This window comes from Tursiops truncatus, chromosome 12 (assembly GCF_011762595.2).
Source record: "Tursiops truncatus isolate mTurTru1 chromosome 12, mTurTru1.mat.Y, whole genome shotgun sequence".
In the NCBI taxonomy this organism is placed as follows: domain Eukaryota; kingdom Metazoa; phylum Chordata; class Mammalia; order Artiodactyla; family Delphinidae; genus Tursiops; species Tursiops truncatus.
Window position 1 is genome coordinate 41,654,181 of NC_047045.1, and position 20,829 is coordinate 41,675,009.

The 20,829-nt window shown below is 37.8% G+C and overlaps 2 protein-coding genes across 5 annotated transcripts in view; one reads left to right on the top strand and one right to left on the bottom strand.

The window, feature by feature from the left end:
• The window catches only part of MFSD4B (major facilitator superfamily domain containing 4B), a 102,360-nt gene that overhangs the window by 25,268 nt on the left and 56,263 nt on the right, over window positions 1–20,829 (top strand). The window lies entirely within an intron of this gene.
• The window catches only part of REV3L (REV3 like, DNA directed polymerase zeta catalytic subunit), a 184,222-nt gene continuing 171,932 nt past the window's right edge, over window positions 8,540–20,829 (bottom strand). For 3 of the 4 annotated variants that reach the window (XM_019929582.2, XM_073789509.1, XM_073789511.1), the window contains 5 exons: window positions 19,265–19,402; window positions 17,259–17,449; window positions 16,328–16,574; window positions 13,885–14,094; window positions 8,540–9,646 (listed from right to left, as the gene is read on the bottom strand). In XM_019929582.2, the coding sequence (XP_019785141.1) occupies window positions 9,506–9,646; window positions 13,885–14,094; window positions 16,328–16,574; window positions 17,259–17,449; window positions 19,265–19,402 (927 nt within the window). In that variant the 3' untranslated portion in view covers window positions 8,540–9,505. Of the gene's footprint in view, window positions 9,647–12,256; window positions 12,340–13,884; window positions 14,095–16,327; window positions 16,575–17,258; window positions 17,450–19,264; window positions 19,403–20,829 lie in introns of all 4 variants that reach the window. The other variant, XM_073789510.1, reaches the window with a different exon arrangement.

The window sequence follows — 20,829 nt, forward strand, 5'->3', positions numbered from 1 at the left end:
ATAGAAGTGCAACAGATTTCTGTGTATTAGTTTTGTATCCTGCAACTTTACCAGATTCATTGATGAGCTCTAGTAGTTTTCTGGTAGTGTCTTTAGGATTTTCTGTGTATAGTATTGTGTCATCTGCACACAGTGACAGTTTTACTTCTTCTTTTCCAATTTGGATTCCTTTTATTTCTTTCTCTCCTCTGCTGTGGTTAGGACTTCCAAAACTATGTTGAATAAAAGTGGCAAGACTGGACATCCTTGTCCTGTTTCTGATTTTAGAGGAAATTGCTTTCAACTTTTTCCCATTGAGTATGATGCTGGCTGTAGATTTCTCATATCTGGCCTTTATTATGTTGAAGTATGTTCCCTCTATGCCCTCTTTCTGGAGGGTTTTTTTTTTTTTTTAATCATAAATGGGTGTTGAATTTTGTCAGAAGCTTTTTCTGCATCTGTTGAGATGATCATATGGTGTTTTGGGTTTTTTTAAAAAATTTTTTTGTTTTTGATGTGAACATTTTTAAAGTCTTTATTGAATTTGTTACAGTATTGCTTCTTTATTTTGTTACAATATTGCTTCTACAATATTGGTTTTTTTTTATGTTTTGGTTTTTTGGCCATGAGGCATGTGGGATCTTAGCTACCTGACCAGGGATCAAACCCACACCCCCTGCATTGGAAGGCGAAGTTTTAACCACTAGACTGCCAGGGAAGTCCCGATCATATGGTTTTTATCCCTCAATTTGTTGATATGGTTTATCACACTGATTGATTTGTGGATATTGAAAAATCCTTGCATCTCTGGGATAAATCCCACTTGTCGTGGTGTATAATCATTTTAATGTATTGTTGAATTCAGTTTGCTCAAATTTTGTTGAGGACTTTTGCATTTTTTTATCGTTGACATTAGCCTGTAATTTTCTTTTTGTGTGATATCTTTGTCTGGTTTTGCTATCAGGGTGATGGTAGCCTAATAGAATGAGTTCGAAAGCACCCCTTCCTCTGAAATTTTTTGGAATAGTATGAGAAGGGTAGGTATTAACTCTTCTCTACATGTTTGGTAGAATTCACCAGTGAAGCCATCTGGTCCTGAACTTTTGTTTGTAGGGTTTTTCTTTTTTTGTTAAATTACTGATTCAGTTTTGTTAGTGGTAATTTGTTCAGTATTTTCTGTTTCTTCCTGGTGGTTCACTGTTGGGAGATTATTTGTTTCTAGGAATTTGTCCATTTATTGTAGGTTGCCCATTTTTTTGGCAGATAGTTGTTTGTAGTAGTCTCTTAACGATCCTTTGTCTTTCTGTGATGTCCATTGTAACTTCTCCTTTTTCATTTCTGATTTTATTGATTTGGGCCCTCTTTTTTTTCTTGATGAGTGTGGCTAAAGGTTTATTACTTTTGTTTGCCTTTTCAAAGAACCAGCTCTTAGTTTCATTGATTTTTTTTCTATTTTTTTAGTCTCTATTTCATTTCTTTCTTTAAAAAATTTTTTTATTTTATGTTGGAGTATAGTTGATAACAATGCTGTGTTAGTTTCAGGTGTACAGCAAAGTGTTTCAGTTATACATATACATGTATCCATTCTTTTTCAAGTTCTTTTCCCATTTAGGTTATTACAGAATATTGAGCAGAGTTCCCTATGCTATACAGTAGGCCCTTAGTTTCAGCTTTTAGTTTCATTGATTTTTTTCTATTGTTTTTTAGTCTCTATTTCATTTATTTCTGCTCTGATCTTTATGCTTTCTTTTCTTCTATCAATTTTGGGTATTCTTTTTCTAGTTCCTTTAGGTGTAAGTTTAGGTTGTTTATTTGAGATTTTTCTTGTTTCCTTAGGTAAGCTTGTATTGCTGTAAACTTCTCTTTTTGAACTGCTTTTGCTATGTCCCATAGATTTTGGATCGTTTTGTTTTCATTTATCTCCAGGTATTTTTCTATTTCCTGTTTGATTTCTTCAGTGATTCATTAGTTGTTTAGTAGCATATTGTTTAGCCTCCGCCTATTTGTGGTTTTTTTGTAGTTTTTTTCTTGTAGTTGTTTTTTTAGTCTCATAGTGTTGTGGTCACAAAAAATCCTTGATATGATTTCAGTTTTCTCAAATTTAGTAAGGTTTGTTCTGTGGCCTAGCATGTGATCTATCCTGGAGAATGTTCCATGTGCATTTGAAAATAATGTGTAGTCTGCTGCTTTTGGATGGAATCTTCTATCTGTATCTGCTAAGTGTTCCTGATATAATGCGTCATTTGAGGCCAATGTTTCCTTAGTGATTTTTTGTTTGGATGATCTGTTCATTGATGTAAGTGGGGTATTAAAGTCCCCTGCTACTATTGCGTTACTGTCAATTTCTCCCCTTATGTCCATTAATATTTGCTTTATGTATTTAAGTGCTCCTATGTTGGGTGTATATATATATATATATTTTTAAAAAAATTTTATTTATTTTTTGGCTGTGTTGGGTCTTCGTTGCTCTGTGCGGGCTTTTCTCTAGTTGCAGTGAGCAGGGGCTACTCTTCGTTTTGGTGCATGGGCTTCTCATTGAGGTGGCTTCTCTTGTTGCAGTGCGTGGGCTCTAGGCACACGGGCTTCAGTAGTTGCGGTGCGTGGGCTCAGTAGTAGCGGCACACAGGTTGTAGGGCGTGCAGCCTTTACTAGTTGTGGCTCACAGGCTCTAGAGCGCAGGCTTAGTAGTTGTGGCCCATGGGCTTAGTTGCTCTGCAGCATGTGGGATCTCCTGCTGCGGAGCACAGGCTCTGGACACACAGGCTCAGCAGCCATGGCTCACGGGCCCAGCCGCTCCGCGGCATGTGGGATCCTCCCAGACCAGGGCACGAACCCATGTCCCCTGCATCGGCAGGCAGACTCTCAACCACTGCACCACCAGGGAAGCCCGGCAGGCGGATTCTTAACTACTGCGCCACCAGGGAAGTTGTGGGTGTATATATATTTACAATTGTTATATCTTCTTGAATTGATCCCTTGATCACATGTAAAGTCCTTCTTTGTCTCTTGTAGAAGTCTGTTTTAAAGTCTATTTTTTCTGATATAGATATTGTTATTCAAGCTTTTTTTGATTTCCATTTGCATAGAACACCTTTTTCTATCCCCTCACTTACAGTCTTTGTGTGTCTTTAAGATATGAAGTGAATCTTTTGTAGGCAGCATATACAGGTCTTGTTTTTGTATCCATTTAGCCACTCTGTGTCTTTTGATTGGGGCATTTAGTCAATTTACATTTATGATGATTATTGATTATGTTCTTATTGCTATTTTGTTCATTGTTTTGGGGTTGTTTTTGTAGGTCTTTATTTTTCTTTCTTCTTTTGTTCTCTTGTGATTTGATGACTATCTTTAGTGTTAGATTGTAATTCCTTTCTCTGTTTTGTGTATCTTTTATAGATTTTTTTGGTTTGTGGTTACCATGAGGTAGGGGTGTGTGTGTGTGTGTGTATGTGAGAGAGAGAGAGAGAGAGAGAGAGAGAGTATGTATATGTGTACGATTGTTTTAAGTTGCTTATCTCTTAATTTGAAATGCGTTTTAACAACCGTGCATTTGTACTCTCACAGTTATTGTTTTTGATGTCATTATTTTACATCTAATTATTTTGTGCATCCCTTAACTGCTCATTGTGGATATAGATGATTTTACTTTTGTAATGTAACCTTCCTAGTAGCTTTGTATGTCGATGATTTACTACCTTTACTGTATATTTGGCTTTACTGATGAGCCTTTTCCTTTCATAAGTTCCAAGTTTTTAGTTGTGGTCATTTCTTTTTGCTTAGAGAAGTTCCTTTAATATTCCTTGTAGTGCTGGTGTGGTGGTGCTGAACTCTTTTAGCTTTTGCTTGTCTATAAAACTTTTGATTTATCCATCAAATCTGAACAAGAGCCTTGCTGGGTATTCTTGGTTGTAGGCTTTTCCCTTTCATCACTTTAAATATATCATGCCACTCCCTTCTGGCCTGCAGAGTTTTTGCTGAAAAGCCAGCTGATAGTGTTATGGGAGTTCCCAGTATTAACTTCTTGCTTTTCCCTTTCTGCTTTTAATATTCTCTCTTTAATTTTTGCCGTTTTTAATTACAGTGTGTCTTGGTGTGGTTCTCTTTGGGTTAATTCTGTTTGGGACTCTCTGTGCTTCCCAGATTTGAATGTCTTTTTCCTTTCCCAGGTTAGGCAAGTTTTCAGCTGTTGTGTCTTCAAATTTTTTCTCAGCTTCTTTCTCTCTCTGTTCTCCCTCTGGAATCTCCCTATAATGTGAATATTAGTGCCACGTAATGTTGTCCCAGAGGTCTCTTAAACTCTTCTCATTTCTTTTAATTATTTTTTCTTTTTTCTGTTCAGCATCAGTGATTTCCACTACTCTGTCAGCTAGCTGATTCATTCCTCTTTGTCATTTGATCTACTGTTGATTCCTGCTAGTGTTTTTCATTTTAGTTATTGTATTCTTCATCTCTGGTAGGTAGTTCTTTATATTTTCTAACTCTTTGTTGTAAACTTCTAACTTCTTGCTCTGTGCATCCATTCTTCTCCCAAGTTCTTTGATCATCTTTATGATTATTACCCTGAATTCTTTCTTGGATAGACTGCCTGTATCCACTTCACTTAGTTCTTCTTCTGGAGTTTATCTTGTTCCTTCGTTTGAAATATGTTCCTCTATCACCTCATTTTCCCTAACTTAAATTTCTATGTATCTGGTAGGTTGGCTTCATTTCCTGACCTTGGAGAAGTGGCCTTTTGCAGGCGATGTCCTATGTATCCCAGCAGTGTACTCCCCTCTCATCACCAGATCTGTATGCTCTAGGGATGCCTCCTCTGTTGGCTGTGTGGCTCCTTCTGTTGTGGCAGGCTGACTGGTGTGAGCAGTCTAGTAGGCTTGGTTGGCCCCTGGTCCAGTTGGTTGCCAGGCCCTGCCTTGTGCACAGGCTACTGCCTGCTAGTTGCCAGGGTTGGGTCATGAGGTGGCTGGCTGTGGAACCCCAGGGGGCCCTGGGGCTAGTGCTGTCTCAGGGGTCAGCAGAGTCAGGGTCCAGGAGACCCCAGGCAGGGCTGGTGCCTGCCCACTAGTGGGTGAAGCCTGGTCCTGGGGCTAGTGCTGGCCTACTAGACTAACCGCTCCTTTTAAATATTCAGTTCCCACCTGTGGTCTTACATTGCTAAGCCTTCCTGAAGTTCTCTAACAGTGATCAATTCTGGCATTCTCTTTTTTATTTTTGGGTTTATCTGATGGAGGAGGAAGAGGCAAAAAATCTTTATCATCTTGAAACCAATGTCAATTATCTGTCTTTACTAATAGACTGTGATATACATGAGGACAGGGGATTACCTTGGTTTCTCTGGATGAGCAAAATGTGGGGCATATCTTAAATGCTCATTAAATATTTATTGAATGACTAATACTTTGTGTAACTATTTTGCATTCGCCACATTCCCATTCATAAAGCCTCTATTAGGGCAGGTGGCATTATCCTCAGTTTTCAAAGAATATGACTATTTTTAAACTTCTTAGTATCTGTGACCAAATTAGTTGCTTTTCCAAAGGGCTGCATTACCATGAACAATCATATGAAACCCAGGGCACAGGGTTTCCTTACTCTTAACCTATTATTTACCCCCAACCTCCCTGTCCTTCCCTCCAACAAGAAGTAAGTCAGTAAGAGACTCCCAGGCACTAAGATGGTATTTTGATTTGTCTCCCTGGTCACATTTTCTCCCCACATATATACGGAAACCTGATTTTACAAATCTGAAAGTTCCTCTACAAGATATTTTTCTTTGTAAGCCACTCTTGGAGCTGGCCAAAGTGACAAAACAGAGTTATGAGGGTGAGGAAATGAGACAGATGCTGTGGGTTTAGTGCTGTATCTTAGACTTCCTCCTCAGATCCCAAATGCTAGAAACAATCCATGACTATTTTCTTACATAAAGCTACTTATTAAGCAGAACTCCAGAGCATTAATGGTATCAGAATTCATTCACTTTTATAAAACCAAAAATGTTTAAAGGTAACATGTCTCCTCACATCAGGGGAGAGATGGGTATTTAGGGGGGTGACAATGAGTAGAGTGCAATTGGCAGACTGTCCTCCCAAGAGGTGCAGGTCTCATTGAGAGAGATCAGGACATATCCAGCCTGAAAATAGCTGCTTGTGCACTGCTGCCTTCCCTTCTTTTCCCCCTTTTCTTGGCAGAGTGCTAGTAATGTCATTTATAGCCAGGTTTATTTTTACTTTATAAAATCAAATGTGTATTTTAAGAAATACCTTTCTCAAGCTGAGAAATCAGTTTAAATCTTATCTGATAGGTGTTTAAGGAATATCCATGTGCTCAGCTATTTTTTAAAAATAAATTTATTGTTTTTGGCTATGTTGGGTCTTTGTTGCTGCGCGCGGGTTTTCTCTAGTTGCGGCGAGCAGGGGCTAATCTTCGTTGTGGTGTGTGGGCTTCTCATTGTGGTGGCTTCTCTTGTTGTAGAGCACGGGCTCTAGGCTCATGGGCTTCAGAAGCTGTGGCTCGCGGGCTCTACAGCGCAGGCTCAGTAGTTGTGGCGCATAGGCTCAGTTGCTCCGTGGCATGTGGGATCGTCCTGGACCAGGGCTCGAACCCGTGTCCCCTGCATTGGCAGGCAGATTCTTAACCACTGCACCACCAGGGAAGCCCCCTGTGCTTCAGCTATTATGAAAACAACGGGGAGTAGATGGAAAGGTGAAGATTATTCAACAGCAAGATTCTACTAGTATAAAATACAGCTCTGGAAGGGCAGCATTCTTGATGGCAGGGAACGTGCTTCTTCTGAGACTAGTGAGGGCATGTCCTGTGACAACTGGCAGGGCTGAATACAGACTCTCCAGCCCTCACAGGACTACCTCCTCTAAGAATTCTTTATAACTGCTCTTCTGTTCACATTTTAATGTTTTTCCCCAATGTTTTGGCCTTCTTCACAGACACTATTAGAAAATTGAAGTTCATGTAGAATTAGTATTACATGGCTCAGCATTTGCCTTTTTTCCACTGTTGACTGGGACCTCTGTGGGAGTGAAGAGGGGAGCTAGAGTTGTAAGTAGTTTTTGTTAATACTTCACACCTAGGGAAACACGTTGGTGGGAAGTGGTCAGAATGAGAGAAAATGATGTTTTAACCTTAAGGGAATGTTTAATCAGATTATTTCTTTAGCATTACTCAGAAAATGAACTTTTTTTTTTTTCTGGTCTGGGTGAAACACAAAACTTTATTAATAGCTGTTCTAAAAGGGAGGGGAAATAATTATGAAAGTATACTGAAGCTTTTTATAAAATATTTTTTGGTAAAATAGGTCCATGTTTCAGCACCCTCACTGGTGACAGTTACTGAAACAGCAGATGCATCTCATTAAAAGGCAGTTAGGCTACAGACTCTGAGGACAGAGTTAGAAGGGAGGCATTTCCCTGCACAAAAGGGAACCAGAGATATGCTAAGTGCTTAAAACTAGTTTTGAGCTTGTTTTGGGCACTAGTATTGAATAACCATTTGCTAGTTTGGCTATGTCCAATTATAAAGAGGTTAAGAATGATTATTCTGTTGAGAATATTGTGTCTAGCTACATTGATGAGAAAGATAATATAAGTGGAAGTCCTGATAACACAGAACTTAGAAAAGGGAAAGTAATAGATAAGTTCATCAATGGCCACCCATGCAAGGGTAAGAAAATTCTAATTCTAAGGACTAGCTCTAGACTCCCAAACAAAAAAAGATCCACAGAAGTGCCGATTTATGATGTCTCCACAGGGCTTAGGAGAAATAATGTGCAGCCATGATTTATATCTCTTTGATTACATATTTACCATATAATTTTCAGAAAACAAATCCCAATATTTGGAAGTACTGAATTCGGCAGTACCTAGACCTACTTCTGGTGCATAACCAGATGAGCTTTCTATCTTAAAGTTAATTTTTTTCTATTGAAAATATTGGCATTAACTGTTTTTTAAATATAAATATTTATTTTTGGCTGCGTTGGATCTTCGTTGCTGTGTGCAGGCTTTCTCTAGTTGCTGTGTGTGGGCTTCTCATTGTGGTGGCTTCTCTTGTTGCGGAGCACAGGCTCTAGGTGCATGGGCTTCAGTAGTTGTGGCACGCAGGTTTAGTTGCTCCATAGCATGTGGGATCTTCCCGGACGAGGGCTTGAACCCGTGTCTCCTGCTTTGGCAGGCAGATTCTTAACTACTGTGCCGTCTCCTGCTTTGGTAGGCAGATTCTTAACTACTGTGCCACCAGGGAAGTCCTGGCATTAAGTTTTAAAAAAGTACTAAGAAAATTTTTGCTTTCCCGTTGTAAAGTCTTGGCTTCAAAATTAAGTATTATCTAAATGAATATGAACATGGATGAGAGCTAAACGTTTCCTAGACTACTTGCTCCCGTTTAAAAAAAAATCTTAAAGTTTTGGTTAGGGAATTGCAACATCAATTAGTATATAACGAGTTAAATTTACCTCATTAAAATTCAGAGAGGGTAGGGAGGATGTAACTAATGTAGGCTTATAAAACAGAAGATCATTCTATTTACAGCAAGATAAAACCACACTGCTGTATTTCGTAGTTTATTCAGTTTTAATATGGTTTCCATTATTAACTTTTAAAACAATGATTTCCAGTTTAGAAAACAATGCACTGACCACATAATTCCTTTTTTATTTTATACAGTTATACAAATATTCTAAATACACATTTTGTGTTCAAGATGATGGCAAATAAGATTAACTGTACAGTACATAAGGAAAGAAAATATTTTAAGCATATTTAGAAGCAATAGAAATGTCTATACAAAACAAGCAAAAATGGAATAAAATTTTTTATTTTTAAAGTATTGCAACAGGCCCACAGGTTTGTAACAAAAAAGTCTTTGCACAGTTCCTCACAATGCCCCATTAATAGCTAAAGCAAGACAGTGGTTTTAGAAAATAAGTTTCAAAATGCTACACATGGTACTATTGTTTGCACAGTTTGATCAAAATAACAACTCTACTCTGAGTCAAGCAAAACCTAGAGGAAATATACCAAACAACTTGAAAATCATTTGTATAAAATTCATTGCACATTATTTTACTTAGTTTGAAAAGTAAAAAAGTGTATTTACAAAATATTTCGCAGTCAAAATTATGAAGTGAATGGATATAACACGTCTTGATACAGACAGGTCAAGGAAAACACGAATGTTTTTTTAAAGAGGTTTTCAGTGCTCCTTCCACAGGGAAGTAAACATGATCTACTCAAATGGATTTACAAGATGTTATGCATACCGTAGCAAATTCAACACCTGCATTATAAAACAATGTTGAAAAGGCAAAAGGATGAGGGGTTTGTACACTGTAAGAAGTGAGCTATTCAGAGATCAACAAGTACAATTTTTAACTCAGCATAAAAGTCTTCATAGTCTTCAGATAATAGACAGACAATGAACACACTTGACTCGATGAAAGTTGAAAAAGCACCATGCACAACAGTTTAGTGGTAAACACTGAAAAAAATAGCACCTGGAATTCTGTGATATTGACAATTTAAAACTGGTCTAGTAATTGCCGGAGATATGGTGCCTTGGATAATTCTCTATTTACTCGGGAGACTTTGTAAAGTACTGGGCAGTTCAGAGAAACACACGGGATATGTCGATCAAGGCAACCTGTACAGTTCTTGCATATCTGAAAGTACAAGAGGAGTACATCAAATGATAGGAAAGTTTCTATCTAGATGTAACAACTTTTATAATCCCTCCTTTATGACCCACCACAGATTACAGGCAGACATATGGCACATATTACAGAAAGTTTCATTAATTTTCATTTCTTTGAAGCATAGCCAACCCTAAGTTGACACATTTCTAAAGGATATTATTTCACAAACCACAGAGCACAAAATTCCCTAAGGATTCATTTCATCCCAAAGATCAACTTTCATTTATGGTAGAATCCTATTATATTAACATACACATAATAGGCTACCCAATTACCATTCAAAGACTGTCTCTTAAATGCGCTTATGTACACTATTCTTTCAAGTTACTTATATTAAACATTTTGTATGCCAATCATAAAAATGTTACCCACTTTCTTATTTCAGAAGAGAAAATGCCAGTATGGAAAAAAAAAATCAAAGCATGTGAATTTGAAAGTAGTAGTGCAGACCAGTAGTTTCAACCCTGGCTTACGTACATGAGCCTAAAAATAGACTAATGCCTCAGCCCCATCCCAGACCAATGAATCAGGATCTATGGGCATAAGAGCCTAAGAATCTGTACATTTTAGGGTTCTCAGGTGATTCTAATGTATAATGAGATCTGATCTAAAGGAAAATAATAAATCATAAGGCAATTTTTAAAGAGAAGCATTATAATGTCTTACCCAGTGATCAGATTTTAATATGTAAAGTCTGAAGTTATACATACAGTTTAAAAAATTGATAAAACATGAAAAACGTTAAAGGCTACTAGTGAGGGCCCCAAGGGTCAAGAAAATATATGCTGATTTTTTATGTGAATAGTGTATCCAAGTGATTAAAAAAAGGGATAGCAAATAGCAGCTACCATACTAACCTTTTAAGAGAGAAATCAGATCTGCTCCACTTAATTCTCTGATCTGTATCTAACAGCTTCTGTTTTAAAGGTCTCACAGGGCAAACAATTTTTGTTCTTTGCGCCAGTATCTTCCAGTCAATTGAAAGGCCCATTTTTCTGAGCACGCTGGTTACTGTACCAGTATTATGATACTGCCACAAGCAAACTACTGAGAGCCCTGTGCTTCAGCATGCTCTCTTGAAGAGTAAGTGTGCTGCTGTTCTACTTTGAAGACTTTCACTAATTAGATCTCTGCCAAGAGACTCAAACCTACTCCCAAATATGGAATGTCTGCACTGCAGCTCTATGTACTGCAGCTACGTTCAGGTGCCAGGACAAACTGATAAATATTTATGCACTTGCTGTGCTTGCCTGATAAATAAACCAGGATGGAATTACTTGCCTCACTAAATTTAACTCAATGTTTAGTTTCAAGATCCTTTACTGGTGATTTAAACCCCGAGCAGCTTACGTTTAAAACTTTAAACACCACAACCTGGAAACTTACATTTTAGCAAACGTAAAACAAAAACTGCTTTAATATTTAATGATTCTTTTTGCTATCCTTTGGCTTACTTTCTTGTTTTTTAAAAAATTTTCAGTCAGATGCTTAAGTTCATTTTTTATTAAAAGTGTTTAAGTTGCTGAATTTTTCTTTGAGATCTGCTATGGTTGTCTAGAATTTATATGTGTTGTTTGTTTAACAGGGAGTGTTAAAATTTCCAAGTAGAAGGATCATTTTGTTTTCTGAGTTTATAATTAACTTACTAGCTTTATAGAATTGTATTGATAAAATGCTTGTAATATTTCAACTTTCTGAAGTTCATTAAGGTTTTCTTTATAGACTAAAATATGTTCAATTTTTTAACATTCCATAAACAGTTGAAAAGAAGGTGTAGTCTCTAATGTTGGATAAGGTCTATCTTATAATGTTGTGTAGATCTTTAATAATTGTACTGATTTCTGATCACTTGACTGGTCTTGGGCTGAGAGGTGTATCAAATCTATTACTAATGTTTCTGACAATTTCTCATTTTATCTCCTGTAATTTCTGCTTTATGAAAATTCCTACAGATTATTTAGTGCACAGGAGACACACATTTTAATCCTCTTAGGAAAAAAACAATCCTAAAGTTAAAATATCCCTTTAAAGATGATGAACCATCCTTATTTTAAACAGCGTTACTTTTAAAACTGCATTTTTATAAGAAATAAGACCTAATATTGAAGGAAGGTTGTGGTTAAATTGATGGCACCAACTAGCATAGTGCATGTTGCTGGGGACAGAAGACAGTAAGGTCCAGGGAAGAGGCCACTCACAGCCTCTGACGTCAGTGGAGCTCTGGAGGTCCTGCCCATGTTTGCACCTTGTACTAGATGCCAACTAGGGAATTTTCTATGAGGGCTAGTTGCTGCCATTGGGGTAGTAACCTAAAAAAAACAGAAGCTGGGGTCACCCAGTGACTAGTGGTTGTACTAACCAGAACCACTAGTACAAAGTGGTACAAAAACTGGGACAGAGTGGCTGCAAATTGCTTGGCAATCACTCCAATGACTTACTGCTGCTTTAACTGTGCATTCAGCAAGAAGCTGTTTCTTCATTTAATACATGTGTACGACCCACCATGGGCTGGACTCCGTGCTAGGCACAGCCAACTCAGCAAGGGAAGGGCAGGGCCTCTGCCCTCACTGGACTCACTTTCTCTTCGGTGGGGAAGCTCGAGCTAGTGTTGAGAATGGACAGGATGGCGGGGGATCAGGGTAGGAGGCTGTTGCAGGAGTCTGGGGAGAGATAATGGTGGTTGGACTAGGATGGTAACATAAGGGAAGGAGAAAGTGAGCGTACTTAACAACTATTTAGGAGAGGGAAAAGCCACTTTATCATTTCAGTAAGCTAGGCTTCTGTGGTTGCATCAAAATAATCATACCTTGAGATCTTACTGTCCTTAATGAAATCTGTTTAATGCATTCTGGATGACTGGCTATACACTATACAACTTAAGAGTTTTCTGCCAGTGCAGAATAGCAGCTAGAATGGTGCAGAAGAAACAGTGTCTACTTTACCAGTCCTTAATCATCCTTCTATTCTAAGAGCCTAGTCTCTCAAGAGATGGTTTCTCTCCCTTTTCAACTGTGTGGCAGCTAGGTTGTCCTCCTAGGAGGTTGTGGATACTCTGACTTGGTTCAGAAGCCTTTTTACCTTGAGGGGCATGGTGTAGAACCTGGCCTTTGCATAGGTGGTTGGATTACATTAGGCATATGAACAGACGAGCTGCCAGGAGTGGTCGTTTAGAATTCACAATGATAGAGCTAGATAGGACCTAGGAAAGAGCATCAACCCACATTCTGAGAAAACTGGGGCCAGAGGACATGGCCAGTACTATGAAGTCCAGACTGGAATCCTGATGTTCTTACTATCAGCTTGATTCATTTTCCACTATATCACACTGCCTTTCAATTATCTGGTTGGTTTTAAAACACTCCAATAATAACCTTATATATTGCTCTTCTAAAGACAAAACAAACAAACTCCACCTCAAAATTGTTACTCTCTCGCCTGAAAGCTAAAATTGCAACTTGAAACATGATGCTATAAGAAGATATAATCAGTCCTTTAAGAAATATACTACTTTAAAAAAATGTGCTATAATATTTTTTCCTTTCGATTTAATTTTCTAACTTATTTCAAGAGATTCCTATTGTTTATTTCTGCTGGAATTCCACATTTGAAAAATTATCTCTGCATTTTATGTCTGTATTTTATGTCTGTATCCCGTCTCGGCTGCTTATTACCAGTGGAACATGGGGCAAATTACTTAATCCCTCTGTGTCAGTTTACTCATCTGTAAGAGGGCCTAGAACAGCCAGCCTCTGGCAGATAGGAAGATTAAATCATGTTAACTGTTAATTTTCTATCTTGACTCTCAGAATTGCAAACCTTCCAAGTTTACTAGCAATTCTCTAGGAAAACCAGATTTTTATGAGAATGGTAAGTAGATATGGTAGACAAAGCAATTAGTACTTTTCTTTCTTTTTTAGAAATACTATTATAAAAGAAATTGGGTGGCTGGACATTGTAGTTCTATGGTTCTAATAAACATAATACACTATTCTATAAAAACAAAAACTAAATTATAAAACAAATTTAGCCATTTTTAATAGTTTAGTTCAATTATGATATTTTTAGGAAGTTTATTAACTTAGAATCCTTATTCCACTTTCACACTAGAGTTTCACACCTTACACTACACCTCCCTCAAGAGTTGACTACATTTCCGTGAAGAATCAGATTGCTTGGGATTCTGGGTCTTTTGAACAAGGTTGTACCTTTACAAGTTGCTCCTGCTGACGTTCCAACTCTCGAATTTCTTGGTTAAGGATGACTGCAACATGCTGAGGTTGGCTGCGACAGTTACTACAGATGCCGTGCTGAGTCAGGTCATCACACACAGGGCAGTGTAAGGTAGTAAAGTATTGTGAGATAGTGCCTTTCCGCCCTTCAGGTTCACTTCGAGAGGAGCTGGTGGCTTTCTGGATCTATAAAAACAACAGTTCAGAAAAATATCAATTCAGAAATAAGTCTGAGCCAGCTTCATAGCAGAGTGGCTATTCTCATGCTAATTACAGGTTTACTAAGGCATTATTTCATTTGTTCAACAAATACTGAATAGCTACTATATGTCAGGCACTGTTCTAGACAATGGGGCTATAGAAAAGAACAAAGTTGTTCCTTTACACTTTAATATCATCAGATAATATTGTTTTGTTTTCGTTTTCTGGGAAAAAAAAAGTCTCAAGAGGCACAAACTTCCAGTTATAAAATAAGTAAGTCATTGGGATATAATATACAGAATAGGAAATATAGTCACTAATATTATAATAAATTTAAATGGTAACAGATAACTAGACTTTATCATGGTGATCATCTCAATGTATATAAATGTCAAACCACTATGTCGTACACTTGAAACTAATACCAGATTGTATGTCAATTATACTTCAATAAAAAAGAAAAATAGTCTCCTGTCACTCGGTTTTTGTTTTTTTTTTAATTTATTTATTTTTGGCTGTGTTGGGTCTTTGTTGCTGCGCACGGGCTTTCTCTACTTGTGGTGAGCGGGGGCTACTCTTCGTTGCAGTGCGTGGGCTTCTTACTGCGGTGGCTTCTCTTGTTGTGGAGCACAGGCTCTAGGTGCTCAGGCTTCAGTAGTTGTGGTGCATGGGCTTGGTTGCTCCGCAGCATGTGGGATCTTCCCGGACCAGGGATCAAACCCATGTCCCGTGCATTGGCAGGCGGATTCTCAACCACTGCGCCACCAGGGAAATCCCTGTCACTCAGTTTTCTGGTTGAGATATGTAGATGTATGAGATCATATGGGGGCAGTGGAGATCACAGAGGGCAGAGGAAGAAATCCAGGTTAAGAGTAGATACTGTTTAAGGCTGCGCAATTTGGGCCATGGCAGCAAGGTAAGTGGAAGGTTAAAAATAACTTGTTAGGCAGTAAGGTGCAAAATTCAAGTAAAAGTAAACCTGGAACATTTCAAATGAAATTAGATACATGTTCCCTAATCATTCCTCATTTGAAGTAATACTGGTTTCAGAGATGTCTTCTGATACTCTTTTTCACACTGAAATAACATCATCTTACAATCATACCCTTGGTGTACTCCCTTGCTGTCTTATAAGTCACTCTGCATAAAAGTTATTAGGTCAGCCTTTTATAAATGCCATTGTTTTAACATTCTTGCTGGTGATGAAATGAAAAATAGTAATAGCTTTGTGGCATAGAGCCAGGACACACAGCATTACAGATGTTGGCCAGCACAGATTCTCTGAAGCACAGCTTCAACCTCAGTTTCCCAGCTTATTCTTTTCCTTGAGGCCTTAAGTGCTCACTGAGAAAGTAAAAATAATTTAATTATCAACTTTTATCAGTTTTCCTGCATACCCTCAGCCTTTCATAGTCAGAGCAAATGACAGCAGATCTAATTCTAAACATCAGATAACAACTGCTACTCTCCTAGAGTAATGTATCCCAGATTATTACAGAACCACAAATCGTTCCTTCAGGCTTTTAATGGGTAAACTAAGAAAAAAAGAGTTCAAGCAAAACTCCCTTTAGTAAGATTCCACATTGCATGTTTTACTTTAGTAAAGTGCTATTTTAACATTATTTCCTTAGTCTGGTTTCTGCAGGAATATGTCTAGCTACTACATCCTATACATTTCTTAAACACCCATTTTGAAGGGATTTTTCTGCTCTCCTTTGTTCAATTTTTTTTTTTTTTTTTTGTGGTACGCAGGCCTCTCACTGTTGTGGCCTCTCCTGTTGCGGAGCACAGGCTCCGGACACGCAGGCTCAGCAGCCATAGCTCATGGGCCCAGCTGCTCCGCAGCATGTGGGATCTTCCCGGACCGGGGCACAAACCCGCGTCCCCTGCATTGGCAGGTGGACTCTCAACCACTGCACCACCAGGGAAGCCCCTCCTTTGTTTACTTTTTATTAGCTGCTTTGAGTTATTTTATAGTTAAGTGTTTACCATTGATGTAGTTTTGGATTTAATCTTCTATAATTTGGCCAATCTGACAGAAGCTGGGAAGGTGTTTGTAGAAAACTAAACCAGAAAAATGTAGCACCTTTGTTGGTATAGGATAATAAAGCATTTGCTTTGCTCTGATAGCATGTAAATAAAATCTTTAGCTCTACTGAAAATTGTAAGTGAATTCTCTCTTTAGAGTCACAGCACAGGTACTATTTAGTAGGCTTACCCTTGGTAATTCATGATACCAGTTGAAGACATCAATACCAATAAGTGAGAAGATTCTTGCCAGGGGTGGAAGGATTTGCTTGGTGATATAGTAAGTGGCATTCAGTCTCAGAGTCGGGTCCTGCAGGACTTCCACTGGGCGCCTTACCAGCTGGATAAGTGGTACTCCAGGGGTCCCATAAATGATGACATATGGCACTCGTTCCCCAACTCGAGGCTCAGAGCGCCGATCATAAGTAAGCATTTTCCTATTTAAATCCAAATAAAATAGTCACTCAAAGACTGTCATGGAAGGCATCTTTCCAGAAAATTAAATGAGAATTAAACAATAATGAAACCATGAGAAATCAACAAGGGGAACCTTCAAGTAACTTTTTTGACAACTGTATACACTTCACTTAGTTGGCACCAAGTGGATATGCTGTGAGAGTTTAATAAAACTTACTCTGTAAATTACTGTTACATGGAGAACAATATGAGTTGGCAGATATCAACTACCTTAAATTGTTTTCTATCCCCTAAGACTAAGAATTAACTATTGTAAATCTAATAATGGAGGATAAAATTTAGCTGATTAGGTGATCTGATTCTAGAATGATACCATCTCAGTGCTTTGGTAAATGAAAATTAAGGACTACCTAGTGATTCTGATATGGGAAAAACAATCAATTCCAGCTCTGTATCAGATTACAATTTCACTAAATTTAGTTTCTGCAGGGAAGGCCAGAAGAGGAGCTCTTTCTTCTTCTTTAGAACTTGCAACGTATGGGGGTCACCCACTCACTTTAGTAAGGCTTCACGTGGGCAGGGGAATAGACAATTGTGTATCTGTGCCTGCAGACTGGGTGTCTATTAATCTACTCCAAACCATTCCAAATCCCAGGACTACACTTACTAGGTATTGGGGGTTGTGCTGTTGTGCACATCATTACCTTGTAAGTTCCAGGGCTGGCACACACGCGCCAGGTTTGTAAGAGGCACTTCCTCTGTATTCCTTTGCAAAGATAAAATCTTGTATGCTGGCCTTTCCTTCCAGAAGCTTCATACATTGTCGTTGAACATACTGTTTAATTAAACTTATATCTCTTGTTTCAAATAGCAGCTTCAGAGAACGCTCAAGTATCTTTAAAAAAAAATGGATATGCTCATAAGGAAAAAATATCCCCCAATATATTTCATCATTGCTGTTATACTTTGAATTACGTTAATTACTGAAACTTGCTGATCTGTCTGAACAATCTGCTATTTACAATGACTAGATAATAAAAATTATTGAAACTGGAAAATATTTTGGAGACTTTATTTAACTTGTGATTTCTAAAAATAGAGTATTATGTAGTTTGAGGAAAATCATATCGGGATGACATGCAGATGAAACATTTGCTGTGTGTGATGAGCAACACGAAACATTTAAGTTGTCTTAAATAGCCAAGAACACTCCAGGCACAAAAAGCCAGACATCATTTCATGTATTAACCCTATTATAGAAAGGGCTGGATTCAGGTGGACAGAGAGAAGTTTAAACATAACCAAGCAGTGAAATAAAGTTAAACATCACCAAGCAGTGAAATAAAGTCAGTCTTTTTGCCTTTTTATAGTGTCAGTAAATATATACTAACTGTGATAGAATTTTCTGTGCTGGAGTATCTCTACTAGAAAATGACAGACATGCAGTAGATTTATGCAGTGGAATGAATTTAAATTAGTTCCAGGTGAAAGCTCTGTATCTTATTCTGAGTACTGGAATCCATACATATTTATACAAGAAGTTGCTAACTTAGCCAAGGCACCATTCTTCCCTCAGAGGAAGAATGCACTGGATATCTTTTCCAGAAACTAGTATTAAAAAAATCTCAAATTTACATAATATTATATGTGACATAATAGGTTGCTATCAATCTATTATGCTTTTAATGCTCTCGTAAAACTCAGTGTATAGAGTGCTGTTCCATTTATACCATTTATTTTTGGTTTGTTATAGAAGGAATCTGGGCCTGAATAAAGAAAAAATAAATATGAGATACTATGGTTGAGAAATTTAGGTAATTTATATTACCATTGTTCAGAAATCTCCCTAACTTGTATTTGGTAACCCAAGTAAACAGAATTTCAGTTAATCTAGGATGGATTACATTACTTATGAAATTTCTCTGTTCAGTTTCCCTTCTTTATCCTGCTCCATAGCTTTTGGGTGTTGCCATATATCATCTCTAGGTGATTAGACAGGAAATTTTTATCAAGTTCAAGTGTTGTTTTTTAGCAATTGTGATAAAAGGTAAGGTGTGGGAGAAGTCAGAAACTAAGGACTTAAATAAGTTGTTTTCATTAGAAATGAAGTTCTCAAAAAATCATACAGTTCCTCTTATAGTTATACATAGTCATATAGGCTATATAGTTCCTCCACCTAGATATGTGCTTAAGGATTTGTACCGGATTCTTTAGCCACTTATTTCTTTTTTAAAATTATTATTATTTTTTTTGGCTGCATTGGGTCTTCGTTGCTGCGTGTGGGCTTTTCTCTAGTTGCGGCGAACGGGGGCTACTCATTGCAAGCTTCTCATTGCAGTGGCTTCTCTTGTTGCGGAGCATGGGCTCTAGGTGCATGGGCTAAAGCAGCTGCAGCACGCAGGCTTGGGAGTTGCGGCATGCGGGGTCCTAGAGCATGCAGGCTCAGTAGTTGTGGCACATGGGCTCTAGGGAGCATGGGCTTCAGTAGTTGTGGCATGTGGGCTCAGTAGTTGTGGCTCTCAGGCTCTAGAACGCAGGCTCAGTAGTTGTGGCGCACGGGCTTAGTTGCTCCGCGGCACGTGGGATCTTCCCAGACCAGGGCTCAAACCCATGTACCCTGCATTGGCAGACGGATTCTTAACCACTGTGCCAGCAGGGAAGTCCTAGCCACTTATTTCTTAAAGATGACAACAAGATAGATAAAACTTACCTTAGAAACAGCAGGGCAGGAGTCTCTTCTGACTGTTTCTATTCCTTTTGCATCAAATACTGGGTCCTTTTGATCCAATGTTTCATACATGTAACCCACATACCTCTTTTTTGTTTGTAAGACACAGGGCAAATATACCTGTGACGAAATTAATAAAATATCTATCAATAACCATTTTTTTCCAACCATGAATATCTTATTTTTATATGCCTTTTTCTCTCTTTAACCAGATGTCAATTATAAAAAATTCTAAATGTGGCTTAGGGCCCAACGAATTCATAATACAAAATGAGACAACACTTGCAGGTAAAAACACACAAAGTGAGTTGTTCTACTTCCTCACCACACACCCACTCCTTTACTTGCACTATCAATTTTGCTCCTTCCTCAGCTGATACTGCTCTCTCAAAGTCTTCAATCATATCTTTTCAAACAATTTAAAAAATGACTTTAAGTAACACCTACTATATGGTACAAATTAAAAAGTTATAAGAGAATATACAATGAAAAGTCTACCTTCCCCTCCACAGAGGCATCCTGTTATTGATTTCCTGTATATTCTTCCAGAAATATTCTATCTAAGTACATGTACTTATATACATAAGGGTAGCTTACCTTCCACATCACTCTGTACTTTGCTTATTTCATTTAATAACTTATCTTGGAGAGCATTCCATCCTGTACAAGAAAGCTCATTTTGTTTTGTAGCTACATAGCAGTCCACTTTATGAAGGTATAATAATTTTTGTAACCAGTTACCTACTATGGGTTATTTAGGATGTTTCCAATCTTTTGGAGTTACAAATAGTGTTCCAGTGAACAACCGTGCATGGATAAATCTGCAGGATAAATACCTTGAATTGGAATTCCTGGATGAATGGGTGTGTGTCCCCACCCCTTTTTATGTTACCACATTGGTCCTTTCCTCTGCCCCAAAGCTGTATCAGTAATCACACTAAATGTAAGTGGTGTAAAAAGTGTAAAAATGGTGTAGAAAGTGTAAAAATTGGTGTAAAAAATGTAACTTGTAAAAGGCAGAAATGATCAGATTAGATCCCATCAAAAAGATACAACAATATGCTTTCTACTAGAAATCCACTTTAAATATAAGGACATAGAAAGGTTAGAAAAAAGATACACTTGTTAATACTAATCAAAACAAAGCTGTTGTGGCTATATTAATATCAGAAAAAGTAGATTTCCAGATAAGGAATATTATCAAAGATAAAAGTATCAATTTGTCAAGAAGATACATAACCATAAATGTATATGCACCTAATAAGAAAACTTCAAAATGCATGAAATAGAAACTGGCAGAACTAAAAGGAGGAAACAGGCAAATCTATGATTATACTTGGAGACTTTAGCACCTCTCTTCTAGAAATTGACAGAGAATCAGTAAGATTGTTGTTGGCTTCAACAACGCTATCAGTTAACCTAAGTGACATTATAGAACATTCCACCCAATAACCAGAATACACAGGGATTTTCAAGGTCATATGGGAACATTCACTAAGAGACCATGTGCTAGACCAAACAACGAACTGTAACAAACTTAAAAGCAT